Genomic DNA, 13,499 nt, shown 5'->3' on the forward strand with positions numbered 1-13,499 from the left:
CCATTCGAGAATTCATACCTGTTCAGTTTATCTATTTTAACTATTTTGATGCAGGCTGCAGTGCTGAAATTCATGTGATTGTAAAAATTGAAAGTGCTGACTCCATACCAAATCTTCATTCAATAATTTCCGCATCTGACGGGGTCAGTTTTCAATATTCTTAATGAATTACTACAGATTTTTTATGCCATTATGAAGTCAAGGAAAAGAAATTAATTTGTGTTTGTAGCGAGTGTTTTCATTAAGGGCTGTTTTTTTCCCTCAAGTGTGCTTGTGTGTTTTAGTCTTCTTTACAGGAGAATGATTTTCTGTTCTGTGCCAGGATGTGCCTTGTGCACACCCCGTGCATGTGTTCATGTGCTAGAGTTCAGGTTATCTATTACTTTGTATCATAATGTTTAGTTCCTGTTTAACTGTTTTTTGTGGCCTTTATAGGCAATGGTTGCTCGTGGAGACCTTGGTGCTGAACTTCCAATAGAGGAAGTCCCTTTATTGCAGGTAATTGAACTGCATGTGACATGTCTAACTAACTTCCATGTTGCACATAATACATGTGTCAAATTTTCTCTGTGGGGCTTGATTAGAATGGAAAAGTTTGAGGACTCACCACTTTCTTGGAGATATTGAGAAGTTACTTCTGAATCTAAGAAAAAAAGATTACACAAGCAATAGCTTAAAATGAATTCTAGAGATCCATCATATGGGTCATTTTTGTAGTTTGTCTACATGCATGTTATTTGGCGGATTTAGTACATGATGTAGTAGCAAGGGTGCATAGCGATTCATAAACCCAACCCCAACAAGTTTACAGGCATTGATAACAACTTCAGCGCTGGGAGCAGGGGCTGGAGCTCTTCCCTGCGCTGCCGTCTGATTGCATTGGATTGAACTTTAATTCAATACAGGACAATGAAAATTGTGATTCAATACGGCTTAGTCTTCTCTCTCTGTGTTAATGTAGGGTTTACAATCTCCATTGGATTTTAGGAACTGAACAAGCCATTACATCGTTTAACTGTAAAAACAATTAATATACCTCGCTGACCAATCATCCTTCGTGCCAAGAGATCAATCCATCACCATGCTGAGAACCAGACATCAAATCTGATGCCAGATTTGAATCCATGTCAAGTTCCACATTCCCGTTATTGAAAGCGTCAAGATGTCAGGGATAAATATACATTAAATAGGTTGATGGGCAGCAAATTCCCATTGTGGAAATCATGTCCTGAAGCACGTACCATTCGCTGCAAGGACTGTTAAGACTATCAATCGCCATGATCTCCCTTCGTCCGAGAACAAATCATCTGCAAATAATTAGCTTTGGCATGTGCAGAAAATAATTTTTCTTATTAAGATATCATTATTTGTTGGAATATAGAGGTATCAGGGTCGAACAAGATCCATCAATGTTAAAAGAAGAAGAAGAAGAAAAAGAAAACGAAGACGAAGCCAATGAGGTCATTATCTGCCTAGTTAATATGCATATCCTTTTCCTATTTCTTTTTAAATAAATCTTATTTCCCGGGTTCGTCTTCGCATGACCATTGTCTTTTTTACTTTTCCTTTTATAAATATAAATTAAATTAAAATATTATGAGGTTTTTTAGTTTAAATAATATGATTGTCAATATAATGGTTATTAAAAATTTATATAATTATTAATTTTAAATTTTATAGAATTAATCGAGATATGTACAAACTAACCCGAACATTCATATTAATAAAAATATTAAAAAAATTAAAAGACATGTTTTAATTTTAATTGTGCGCAATGCAATCAAGGTAAAAAATAATTAATGTCTTTTTTAAAAAACTAAATAATTAAATAAACACTTTGGATTAGTTTTGTATTTTTATATATTTAGAGTGTTTAGTTTTGCATTTTTATATATTTATTATATAATATAATTACTTTTTATGTCCTTGAAAAAAAACACAATTAATGCCTAGGTTTTTTTTTAATTTTCATATTTTTTTTGTACAATGTAATTATCTTATAGTTTTTATGGTCAACTTTTTTTGTCTGATGTAAAGGGATATATTTGGTTTTTTGACCTTTTTTTTTCAATTATCATGTGAAAGGTGAGTATCATGGTCTTTTTATAAATATAAAAATGGTCTTTTTATAAATATAAAAAAGGTATGCTGACCTTACAAAACTGCAAAGTGGTTTTTAATTTTTTAATTATATTGATTTTGATTTTGTTATTTTTTAATTTTATCTTTTAATATTTTATTTTTTAATTAAATTTAATCATCATTGTTTTAATTCTAAGTTACTTTACTTTTAATCTTTTTTATTGGATTTTTTATTTATTTCATCCCTAATTGTTTTTTTTATTGGATCTTTATATTGTAATTCCTTTTATTTTGAGTTCTCTTCTTGATTTATTTTTTTCGCAATTTCATCCATCATTGTTTAATTTCATTAAATTTTATATCATATTTGGTGTTTTATTTTTTATCATGTTTTGAAAACCTGGTTTAAAATTGACCTCTGTCATGTTCAAGGTCACGAGATGGGTTAAATGATTGAGGTTATCGGGGTCAATTAGATTTTTTTAATATGCAGGAAGTAAAAATAATATTATTTTGAAAAATAAAATAATGGTAAAGGAAAAATCATTGAGTGTTGACATGATTTTCCCCTAATTAATTGCTTGATTTTTTATTTAGCTAAAAAGTAAAAATGGTACTATTTTGATAAAAAAATAATGGAGAAAAAAAATCAATTATGTTCTTCTTTTTTTATTGGTCTTTCTTTATTTTAGATTCTTTTTCTTTGTTTTATCTATTTTCATTTGATTTTTTTTTGTTTATATATCAAATATGATACTTATTCTCTTGATTGTTGTTGTTTTTTTTCCTTTCAATTTTATTCCTCAATATTTCATTTCATTTCTTTTTTTAATCAAAATTTAGTTCTTGTTTTTTTAATTCTTTTATTTTAATTTTATCTCTCGGATTCTATTTCATTTTTTAATCCAATCATTATTCTCATTTTTTAATTACTTTTTTTAAAATCTATTTATAATTTTATTTCTCGATTAAGTCCCTCATTATTTTTATTATTAGTTTTTATATCAGGTTTGATCCTTATTATTTTAATTATTTTTTATTTTTATTTTTTTAATGATTAAGAAATTTGTTTAAGATTTTTTTGGGCATTTTATATAGTAATTTTAGTTTCATGGCTAGAGTTGATGCTGTCAAAAATTAAACCAATTTAACTTTACTTTTTTTTTTCATCCTTTGATATTATGCTATTAAGCCAAGAACTTTTTATTTTTTTTTAAGGTTATTATGGATTATTGGTTTGTCAAATTAATTTGAATTCAATCAAGTTATCACCATTTAAATATATTTTTTTATGTTATAAAAAAATAACTCATCTCACAATGTAGTGTGAATAAAAAAAATCTAGTTAATAAACATAAGATATCATCCTTTTTTAGAATGATTTTTAATGTCCTAAAAATATAAAATATAGGAGTATTCATATTTGTCTAAATAACTGCCTCTATATAAGATATTATCAGTTTCAATTCTTTAGAATATTGTTATTGTTGTCATTACGTTGTGTTCATTTGATGATTTAAACTTTATATTTTAAATTTATAGTTCCAAACTCGAATGTTAATATATATATATATATATATATATATATATATATATATATATAGTTAAAATACAACAAGAATTTATGTAATGACAATATTAAAACCAGAATCTCTTGGAATTTAATGTTGCTGCTACATAATACTTGATAGGGCCTGGTCTCATACTGGGCCCGGTCTGGCCCACAATGTTAGTAAGAATAAAGACGCGAAGAATAGAACAACGCTCGAAGAGAAGTGATTGATGTCTTATGTGCTTGGAGAAGCAAAGCGAATGGAGAGAGCAATTGAAAGATCAGCGTCGTCAGGTGGAAGTGCAAGCGCAAGAGAAGGCACAGCAAAGTCAATAGTGGCTGATCAGATTTCTCAAGCTGTGCAGTCGACCTCCAATCTCCTTCACCTTATGCAACAATCCTCTCCTTCTCAGGTACCTCCATCTTTCCCTTCTTACATGCTTATTAAGATTCTTGATGCTTATTGTGCTTCCCCCCCCCCCCCCCCCCCCCCCCCACCACCTCCTCCTCCTCCTCCTCCAATTTCTCTATCAACTATTGTACATGCTTATTAAGATTCTCGCAGCTGGCTGGAGTGTTTTAATACCTTTTGAGCTTTGCTTGGTCTCTGTGTTAGTGTGTTAGAAGTCATGGAGGTTTGATTTTAAGACAAGACATTGAAATTTAATGATATTGACGAGCACTGTCAGTTTTTTATTAAACACTCAGTTTTTAGGGTTTTTGGTTATGTTCATGTAGGACTATTTTGTCAAAAATTGGTAGACCGGTGAATGTGTATTTAGGCAATCTATGTGATTATGAAGAAGAAAATTTTATGGGGTTATTAGTGCAATTTGCTTACGTTTTGTTAGGAATTATACGTGAGCATTGGCTTGGTGGGATAGATAAGAGCAATGGTGGAATGTGCTTTTCTAGATTTGGATGGCAAGCCAAACACTGCATGTTTAGGCTCTCTGTGCCGGGAGGAAGTGGGTGGAATAGAAAAATGTATAGGATTGCTTGTGCGTACTCGAAAAACAGTAAGGGGAGGGGAATTTGAAACAAATGAGAATAGTTCTTGGTGCTTAACTGTGCCTAGTACTTTCAGAATTCTGCTTCATGCAAACAGAGAAAATGTTTGAGATGATCTTTAGGAGAAAGTAACTCAGGTTCTATTTTGCTGATTACATTCAAATTTGATAACATTTTATAAAGTGTGTTCAGAAACCTTGTATGTGAAAGAGTGTAAACACTGAAGTCGACTTGAGCTAAAGATTTAAATATCTGTAACATAGTTTACAAAAAGAAAGATTAGCTAATGACAGTGAAAAAAGAGGTCTTTGGTTAAAATTATTTGATGAAAGTCTTTATGAAGAACTTTTTGATGTAGGCTACAATGTTATTTAGTCCATTCATAAAAGCTCAGTTACTTTCTTTGTTTGAGAAGAAGCAGTTGTGAAGTTTTAAAAGTACTTCACAATTTGCATATAACATTTAATAGTCTGCCCTTCTACTTGACACGTGGATTTTTTTTGTGAAAGAGTTTCAAGAAACTGGGTTTTCAATTTAGTCATGGTGCCTTGTGATGGCTGGTGTTAAGGCTTCAAAAACAGTGTTCATATTAGTGGGTATTGGTATTTCCCATTCTGTTGAGAGTAAGTGAAGCCTTGTTTGAGGGAGTTGGATTCACTTATTCTTCATACTCACTTAGCTGACTTTTGTATTTTATGAAATATGCAGCCTGTTTTTCTAATCCAGTACATGATAACTGTAGTTGCAAATTGTGTTTAGATTTTTTCTTGTTAGTCATCTAAGATAATCTCATATGATCTAATTGTTGAAGATGGATAGTAGAATCTAGTTAGTTAAATTTATTATGTGTATCAGTATCAATAAACTTGTATCTCTTTTGTCATTTCCAGGCCAAACTAATGAAGCTCCCAAAGAACCTTCTGGCCAAAGCCTCTACAGTCAAGAACACTGGACAAGTATGTATTTCTGTCAACAAATGTGAACTTGTGTAGGAAAAGTCAAAGAATTCATTCCTCTTCTTATTGTTTTCTCTATAGTTGAATTATCTGTTTTCTTACCCCTCATTTGTTGAAGGTTTTATACCAAATGCCTAAGGTGATCTCATCCCTGGATGCATATATGGATAGTGGATTACAAAGGTTGAGTTCATAAATTCTTTCAGTACACTAGATTCGTCTGTATCCTTATAAAAACAGCAGATAGCACTCATACATTAATTTGCTTTGTTTGATTGTCCATTGCATCTTCAACTTTTTTATACGTGTCACTGAAACTCTGCAACTGTAAATTGTAAGTGTTTAGCATGTAACTGAAAGCTTTTGGTAGTTGAAATTTTATCCACGAGGATTGGTCGATGCATACAGGACACACAACCTTCTAAGCTACTCAACAATGCTTTATTTCCTGCTTGGGTCTGGCTATGTGAAGTCTTTGATGCTATAAACATGACATGATAGCTAAAATTGTAAACTTTGGAATTTAAAAAGAGAAACGATTGGAAACTCATCGAGTGATAGGATTCTTTGATATAGTGAAGACAATTTTGAAGTTCTATCAAGTTGAGCTCAAAACCATTTTCTTTTGCATGTATTTTAAGGCAGCATAATGATAATAATGTAGCTATTCTCTGGATGTTTTTGATTGCTGATGTCACTTCATGTTAATAACTTCTTATCGTTTCCTTTCCTTGTATAAATAGAGATCATCTGAATCCATCCATTAGGACCATTACAATCAACTTGAGGATAGTTTTTTTTCCCTTAATTTTTCCTGTTCCGTTAGCTGATTTAAGTAACAATTTTGCAGTGTTCCTCATCTGAGAACTGCAGTCCAGTTACTTGCAAACATGGAGAGCTGCCAGCTTAATACTCTATCCCAAGCTCAGTTCTCTCAACAAGTACAAACCCTCTCATTTTTGTGGCTGTGTGTGAATCCTTTTGCAATGTGCTAATTAACAGCCCATCTACTACTATTTGTAATTGATGACTGCTTTGAATGTCTAAACTGCTGGTAACTTGTTTTCATCTTAATTTCCTTCCCCTATCTCAGGAATCTGAGCCGTCAAGTCAACCTCCAGAGGCAGGTTAATGAACTAAATTCTCACTGTGATTAGAAGCTTAACAGTACTAGTCATCAGGTCATGGCTGGCCAGCCTTCAAAGTCCCAAGCTCGGAGATAACTATAAGGTCTCGATACACGGTGTCCATGCTTTCAGTCTTGCGGTACATTAAATATGCCCCACTTTGTAGTCTAATGCACATTACATGCCATTATTATTATTCTCATGTCAATGTCCCCAAGCATCTGAAGCACGTTTTTGACGAAAAAAATATATTCCATACCCTATGTAGTTGGAGGAAACCAAGAACATGTCAGTGTCTTTGATTTTTCCTAGGGTCGGGGAACACGTTTTACCTTGAAAGTTCTAGTGGTCGGCTACTTTGTAGCCGTCGATTTAGTTCTCTCTTGCAAACACCCGCCCAAGCAGAAGAGTGCAAGCTGCCAATACTATGGTATGATACTTAAGCAATCCTTGTGTCTCCATGCTTCCTTGTGTTCAATGTGACAGAACAGGCCTTAAATGCATCCAAGGAGAGTTAATTTTTTTTTCATGGAGAGAACGTGCCCCGTTTCTTTCTCCTTTGATTTTTGTGCGAGTTTCTTTCTTTTCTCTTGACACTCAGTGACTGTAATCTAAATTCCATAAAACTTATCATTAATTGGTGAAAGCATGTAAAGTTGCAACCATGCGGAGGTGAGATTATAATGAAATAAAGTCGAGTGACCAAAATAATAATAATAATTATAACAAATGTACTGATCGTTTAACAACAATGCTGTTCATAAAAATTCACCATCAGAACCGAATTTTACATTATTTTTTTTAATTTTTTTGTGTATTCTATATATATATATATATATATATGTATGTATATACAAAGTCTTATCTTTATCCAAACAGAAATTATTTTAATATATTTTTAAATAAAAAAGATAGAATAATAACGTTTTGTCACAGTACTCTTGGATTTTGTTCCCTTCACACGTGGCAGTATTAAGAGTACCATCAACGTGGCAAACAAAACCCTTTTCCACTTTATGATCTTGACTCACTGACTCTTTTTTTTTTTGGTAAGTAATTGACTCACTGACTCACCTCCTCCAAAATTCACATTTTTGACATTATAATAATAGTAATCAATGAATCATGATTATTTCAAAAGTCCAGGTTCAATTAATCTTAAATACTTACGTGTATATGGAAGCAAGGAAAAACCGGGGTGTCGTTTACGCTTGTGAATCTGTCGCCTCTCTAACTTCTTGATATAAATTAAATTAAATAGCAAATAAGTTAAATACAGGATGAAAGTGAGAAAGACAGTCCCCCTCCTCCATCCATTTCAAAGGGCTTTCTCCCCACCCCACTTGGCCATTCTAAATTATGTTGTCCTATAAAAGCTAAGCCAATCCCTAACCCCTAAATTGTGAAAACAAAAGAAAATGGCTTCTTCATTGGCTGTGCAATCATCTCCTACCCAAACGGCCTCGTTTTTTATGTCCTCCTCGTCTCTGTCTCGTTGCTCTTTTGCACATATAAGTTTGAGTTTCAATGGCCCTCGCACTCGGATTTCTCCTAGGAACACCATTGTAAGCGCAAATAATAATTTAAAAAAAAAAACATCACTCTTTTGTTTTCTATTTTCCTAAGGATTATATATATTTATATATAAAACCTATCTATTTTTTAATTAAATATAATATATACAAGCTTTAACGTATGCTACTCTTTTATTTTGTGTTTCAATGAATAATAAACAGTATTTCTGCAGACAGAGCACTAGGAGATGGGAAGTAAATTATGTTTCATGGTAGTAGCTCTGTAGCAAATGTGCATGTAAAGTGTCTTTGTAGAGGATGACAAAAGAGTTGCGAAGTTGTGTTTCTTACTGATTCTAAATTATTTATTATTGTGCATTTGTGCTAGAAATGCGATATTTCTGAACCATTGAATTTTGGGAACGGGAAGCCTACTATTCCTGTCCTTAACGATCGGACCTTGCCTAAGTTCTTGGAATCTGATCGAGTGGAGAAAACTGTTAGCAGAAATGATATCAGGCTGAAGTTGTTTTCTGGCACAGCACATCCTTCTCTATCTCAGGTAACTATTTAGTTCTAGATAGTCATGAACAGAAGAATTATATTTATATTGCTTTATTATTGGTGGTTACTTCTGTTGGTAAAACTGGTGGAATATTAAGAATTTGCTTGTATAAAAATCTCATCATGTTATGAATCGTAATAAATGTTACTCCTTGTGCTGGAATCTTGTAAGATGTTCACTTGATTTAGTTCTTCATGTGTAAAGCTTTCATTTCCCTCTTTGCCTTTGATTAAAAGATTACTCTCTAAAATCAAATTGAGATTCTTTTTGGTGTTATTTGATGCGTGGTTTGGTTAGATACTCTGAGAAACTCTGAAAAAATATATTTCTTAAGTGACATGGTTTTCTGTGCGGTTGGAATTCCTACCTGGTAACGGTTTGTCATTCATCCCCAGGAAATTGCTTGGTGTATGGGCCTAGAACTGGGAAAGATCAACATAAAGCGATTTGCAGATGGGGAAATATATGTTCAGCTGCAAGAGAGTGTCAGAGGATGCGATGTTTTTCTACTGCAGCCCACCTGTCCTCAGGCAAATGAGAATCTCATGGAACTTCTGATCATGATAGATGCTTGTCGGAGAGCATCAGCCAAGAACATCACTGCTGTGATCCCGTACTTTGGATATGCCAGAGCAGATCGAAAGGCAAGTTTTATGGTTTGGTTTGCATAAAGAGCAATATTTCCAATCATTACCAGGAATTCTCGCAAAATCTTGGTCATGTAAATTAACTATTTGACGGGCTGCTATTTAAGTGTTCACACCAGTAATGCATGAACCTGGTTAGATGATTAAGTAAGTACTCCAATTGCCTTTTTTTTCAAGAAGAAAAGATCAATGCTAGATAAGTTGTCTATATAAAATGGAACAGCATTATCTCAAGGATGGATTTAGGTTTCGAACACATCTGTTTCATGTTTGTGTTCTACTTCAATACAGTTTGAATTTGGTTGTAGGCAACATTTGGTATGATTGGTGCCTTTAATTGTTTTATCACGACTATGTAAGAATTAAACTATGATTATGCATTTAGCATTTTTTTTCTTTTTTGGGGGCAGACTCAAGGTCGTGAATCCATTGCAGCTAAACTTGTTGCAAACCTTATCACAGAAGCAGGTGCAAACCGCATTCTTGCCTGTGATCTTCATTCTGGGCAATCTATGGGTTACTTCGATATCCCTGTGGACCATGTGTATGGTCAGGTAATTACTCTATAGTTTTTAGTTGTTGACCTTTACTTATCCAAATTTTCACCAACTTCTTTTTCACTACTTCTTCTGTGACTAGCCTGTGATTCTGGATTATCTTGCAAGCAAGACAATTTATTCCAGTGATTTGGTAGTGGTTTCACCTGATGTTGGTGGAGTTGCAAGAGCACGGGCTTTTGCCAAAAAACTGTCAGATGCTCCTTTAGCTATAGTGGATAAAAGGCGTCATGGACACAATGTTGCTGAGGTAATCCCCTGGCCAAGTCACTGCTGAGTGCTGACAGTATTTTCTTTATTTATATCCTGGTTACTGCAGTACACTATTAGGTAAGCTGTTTATTTTTATTTTATTATTATTATTATCTCTGCATCCAAATAAAGTTTTCAACTTCACTGTCTCACTTGAAAGACTATCTATTAATTCTGCTACTTCCCTTACTAGCTACTACATTTTCTTACTGCATGGACATGCTTCTCTTTTAAATGCTAAATTCATTAGCAGATATTGAGTGTGGCCTATTGTAGAGTTTAGTTTCTTTTGTTTAAGCTCAATAACTAGTAAGGGAAGTCCCCTCTGTTTCATTTTTGTTTTGGTTTGTTATCTTCTTCACAATCTCAAAACTATGATTAATCTGATGCTGCAGGTTATGAACCTTATCGGTGACGTAAAAGGAAAGGTTGCAGTTATGGTAGATGACATGATTGACACTGCTGGTGAGTAATCTTGATGTCAAGTTCTAATCCAAGACAAAAGGGATAAGTGCAATTTTACTTGGTTTATGATTTGGTGATTTTTCAAAAAAAGTTTTTGTTAGATGATTGTATCCAATTCCTTTAAAATTTATTAATATTTAACCAAAACAATTGATTATATACTGTAGGTACAATTGCAAAAGGAGCGGCTCTCTTACATGAAGAGGGGGCCAGAGAAGTTTATGCATGCTGCACGCATGCTGTTTTCAGGTACTCAGTTCATTACAATATCTGATCAACTTCTTGATGTTGTGTATAATAATTTCTACTTTTCCCACATATAACTAAGTGCCGTTTCTTGGATTACCTAGAAAAACGTATCATAAGCATAAATTTATGACTGTTCATTAAGTACAAAATGTTAAATCCACTAGATAGGTACTGGTAGTTTAATGTGTCCCAAGTGAAATGTTCAAGACAGCACTGGTTTTTTACCTCTTCCTTTTCTGTGTGCCTTGCAGCATTTTATTTCAAGATGTCAACTTGCAAGAAAACTTTTTGATTTTCCAGCTCAACGCTCTGGATTTGTATGGACTTAGCATCCTGTATTTTAAAAAAATCACCCAAGCTTTTACAATGTGGTTTTTCTGTATGGATCTATGTGGTATTGGAAAGTCATTCATATTTGTGTTGACATTTTTACCCTTTTTGTTGGAAGTCCTCCTGCAATTGAGAGGTTGTCGAGTGGCCTGTTTCAAGAGGTGATCATTACAAACACAATTCCAGTGGCGGAGAAGAACTACTTTCCCCAGTTGACTGTGCTTTCTGTAGCAAATCTGTTGGGCGAGACAATTTGGCGTGTTCATGATGACTGTTCTGTAAGTAGCATTTTTCAATAGTGAAGGAATATCCATTGGTGGTAGACCCTTTTAGTTCAAACAGGGATTCCCTGGCAAGATGGCGATACAAATTTTCATGGTACAAGAAAATCAGTACATGGGACTGCTTCTTTCTTTCTCCCGCACCCACCAACACTGGTCCTTGGCCTGGCTTCGTGTATTTTTTATGATGTCTGCAGGCAAAATTTTGATAGTCTTGCATACGAACCTCTACATTGGTCTCATTTAATAAGTACATAGATTTTGCCCAATTCTTGTTCTTAAGCCTTTTAACATAGATTTGGATTATTCAGGTCTTCTACTCTTTTCATGAACTTGTGAATGTATTTATTGTTTTTGGTTGTTTAAAACCATGTCCATGTCAACTGGGATTCAGTAGAAAGGATGGATAATTCCGTGGGCTTCTGCTAAGAAATTTTTAGGGTTGCTGTGTTTTGGGCAAAAAAATTGTTTGAAAGGACTACATGAAGAAAAAATCCAGGATAAGCTACCAAGTCTATTCCATGCTTCTAGTTTTATGGATCTTTGCATCTAATATAAATTGGGAGTATGTTTTATATGGTTTTTTTTTTTTTAATTTTAAGGCTTTTTGAATTATCAAAAAGTTACAAAGACGCAAGCTATGGTGTAATCCCAAGGGATTTTGTTGATGATAAAAGATGTTTTTTTTTTAATTTATTTTTGAAGTTAATATAAAAATAATAAATTTTTTTTTAAAATGTATTGTACGAGTAATGATTTAGTTTCGATTGACACACATGTAAACTCGAAGATATTTATCATGTCATTGGTGTTGTGGATGAAGCAAAAGCAAATAAACTAATGGGTTCCATTTGGGGAAACCTAAATTTAATCCCAGATCCACATATCCATTCTTATTTTATCAATTTAATCCTAAACAATTCCTGCATTGTTTATCAAATTTCTTTTTTGATAATTTGAGTCTATTATGTATGTTTATATATTGAAAGGGTGTTGATTTAAGGAAAAAATTACCAAAAAGTTGTATACAAAATATCAATTTGAAATTCTTTTTGGACAAAAATGTTGTTGGATCTAATGAAGAAATATTAGAAAAATTGAGAGAAAATAAATGAAATTGATAGTTAAAGCACGAATGAAAATAAAGTATATAGTTAAAGGATTAAATTGATGTTTTCCATTTACATTTTATTTTACTAGTTTTATTTGGTAAATAAACTAGTTTGATTCCTTGTGCCACCCAACAGGGATGCAACATTTTTTCTTAACAGAAATAAAGGTTGCGAGCTTTGTTAATGTTTTTTTACCTAAGAAATTTTTAAAATGCAAACTAAAAAGTTATACGTGAATTTATTAAATAAATCAAGAATTATATATATTAATAAATAATAATTATTATATTGATTTCAATCCAAGATTAATATAAAAGCTGAATAAAGATGTTATGTTTTAAAAAATATAAAATATTTATTTCAGTTTGAAATTGAATTTCTAAAAAAATTATTATTTAAAATTAATAAAATGAATTTTTTTATCAAATCAAGTGTTAACTCTGCTCAAAATATGTTTTCAATATCCCAATAACTTATTATAAATCAAATCAAAATAAAATATTAAATTTAATCTCAAGTTAATTTTACGTGAAATGATTAAATTGTAAATAAAAATATAATATAATGAAAAAAAAAGACAACAATGTGGCTCAAAGTAGATTTTTTCTTTCCCCTATATTTTATTTTTATTATTTTTTAATATTTTTATCTCATATTGACACTTATAATTTCAAATATTAATTAAAAAATATTAATTTTGAAAAATCAAATTATAATTATTAAATGCAAGTAAAAGGACGGAATAAAAAAAACAAAACAAAGAATGCCGGTTAATGTTAAAATGAATGGTGTTTCCACC

The 13,499-nt window shown here is 32.3% G+C and overlaps 2 protein-coding genes across 4 annotated transcripts; both read left to right on the forward strand.

Moving 5' to 3' along the window:
- Positions 1-3,832: 3,832 nt before the first annotated feature.
- TOM2B (tobamovirus multiplication 2B) lies at positions 3,833-7,189 on the forward strand. 3 transcript variants are annotated; one of them, XM_011020310.1, is made up of 5 exons: positions 3,833-4,047; positions 5,536-5,601; positions 5,720-5,784; positions 6,452-6,589; positions 6,695-7,189. In XM_011020310.1, exons 1-5 carry the CDS (start codon positions 3,865-3,867, stop codon positions 6,756-6,758), a joined length of 516 nt encoding a protein of 171 aa, XP_011018612.1. In that variant the 5' UTR covers positions 3,833-3,864; the 3' UTR covers positions 6,759-7,189. The 3 variants fall into 3 exon arrangements, with proteins under 3 accessions (XP_011018612.1, XP_011018613.1, XP_011018614.1); XM_011020311.1 differs by having other exon boundaries at positions 3,834-4,047; positions 6,452-6,568; XM_011020312.1 differs by having other exon boundaries at positions 3,836-4,047; positions 6,452-6,542.
- An 813-nt stretch (positions 7,190-8,002) lies between these two features.
- On the forward strand, positions 8,003-11,689 carry LOC105121601 (ribose-phosphate pyrophosphokinase 1). The gene is made up of 8 exons (XM_011020314.1): positions 8,003-8,293; positions 8,631-8,804; positions 9,203-9,451; positions 9,865-10,008; positions 10,094-10,261; positions 10,659-10,728; positions 10,896-10,977; positions 11,426-11,689. Exons 1-8 carry the CDS (start codon positions 8,147-8,149, stop codon positions 11,604-11,606), a joined length of 1,215 nt encoding a protein of 404 aa, XP_011018616.1. The 5' UTR covers positions 8,003-8,146; the 3' UTR covers positions 11,607-11,689.
- Positions 11,690-13,499: the final 1,810 nt, after the last annotated feature.

Source organism: Populus euphratica, unplaced genomic scaffold (genome assembly GCF_000495115.2).
Source record: "Populus euphratica unplaced genomic scaffold, PopEup_1.0 scaffold25.1, whole genome shotgun sequence".
Classification (NCBI taxonomy): Eukaryota; Viridiplantae; Streptophyta; class Magnoliopsida; order Malpighiales; family Salicaceae; genus Populus; species Populus euphratica.

What these genes read in the sequence shown, in the direction of transcription:
- TOM2B (XM_011020310.1), top strand. Translation starts at nt 3,865, where the DNA reads ATGTCTTATGTGCTTGGAGAAGCAAAGCGAATGGAGAGAGCAATTGAA. An exon ending in AACAATCCTCTCCTTCTCAG is followed by an intron (nt 4,048 to 5,535) that starts GTACCTCCATCT and finishes TGTCATTTCCAG; the next exon opens with GCCAAACTAATGAAGCTCCC. An exon ending in ATGGATAGTGGATTACAAAG is followed by an intron (nt 5,785 to 6,451) that starts GTTGAGTTCATA and finishes ACAATTTTGCAG; the next exon opens with TGTTCCTCATCTGAGAACTG.
- LOC105121601 (XM_011020314.1), top strand. Translation starts at nt 8,147, where the DNA reads ATGGCTTCTTCATTGGCTGTGCAATCATCTCCTACCCAAACGGCCTCG. An exon ending in ATGGACACAATGTTGCTGAG is followed by an intron (nt 10,262 to 10,658) that starts GTAATCCCCTGG and finishes CTGATGCTGCAG; the next exon opens with GTTATGAACCTTATCGGTGA. An exon ending in TGACATGATTGACACTGCTG is followed by an intron (nt 10,729 to 10,895) that starts GTGAGTAATCTT and finishes TATATACTGTAG; the next exon opens with GTACAATTGCAAAAGGAGCG.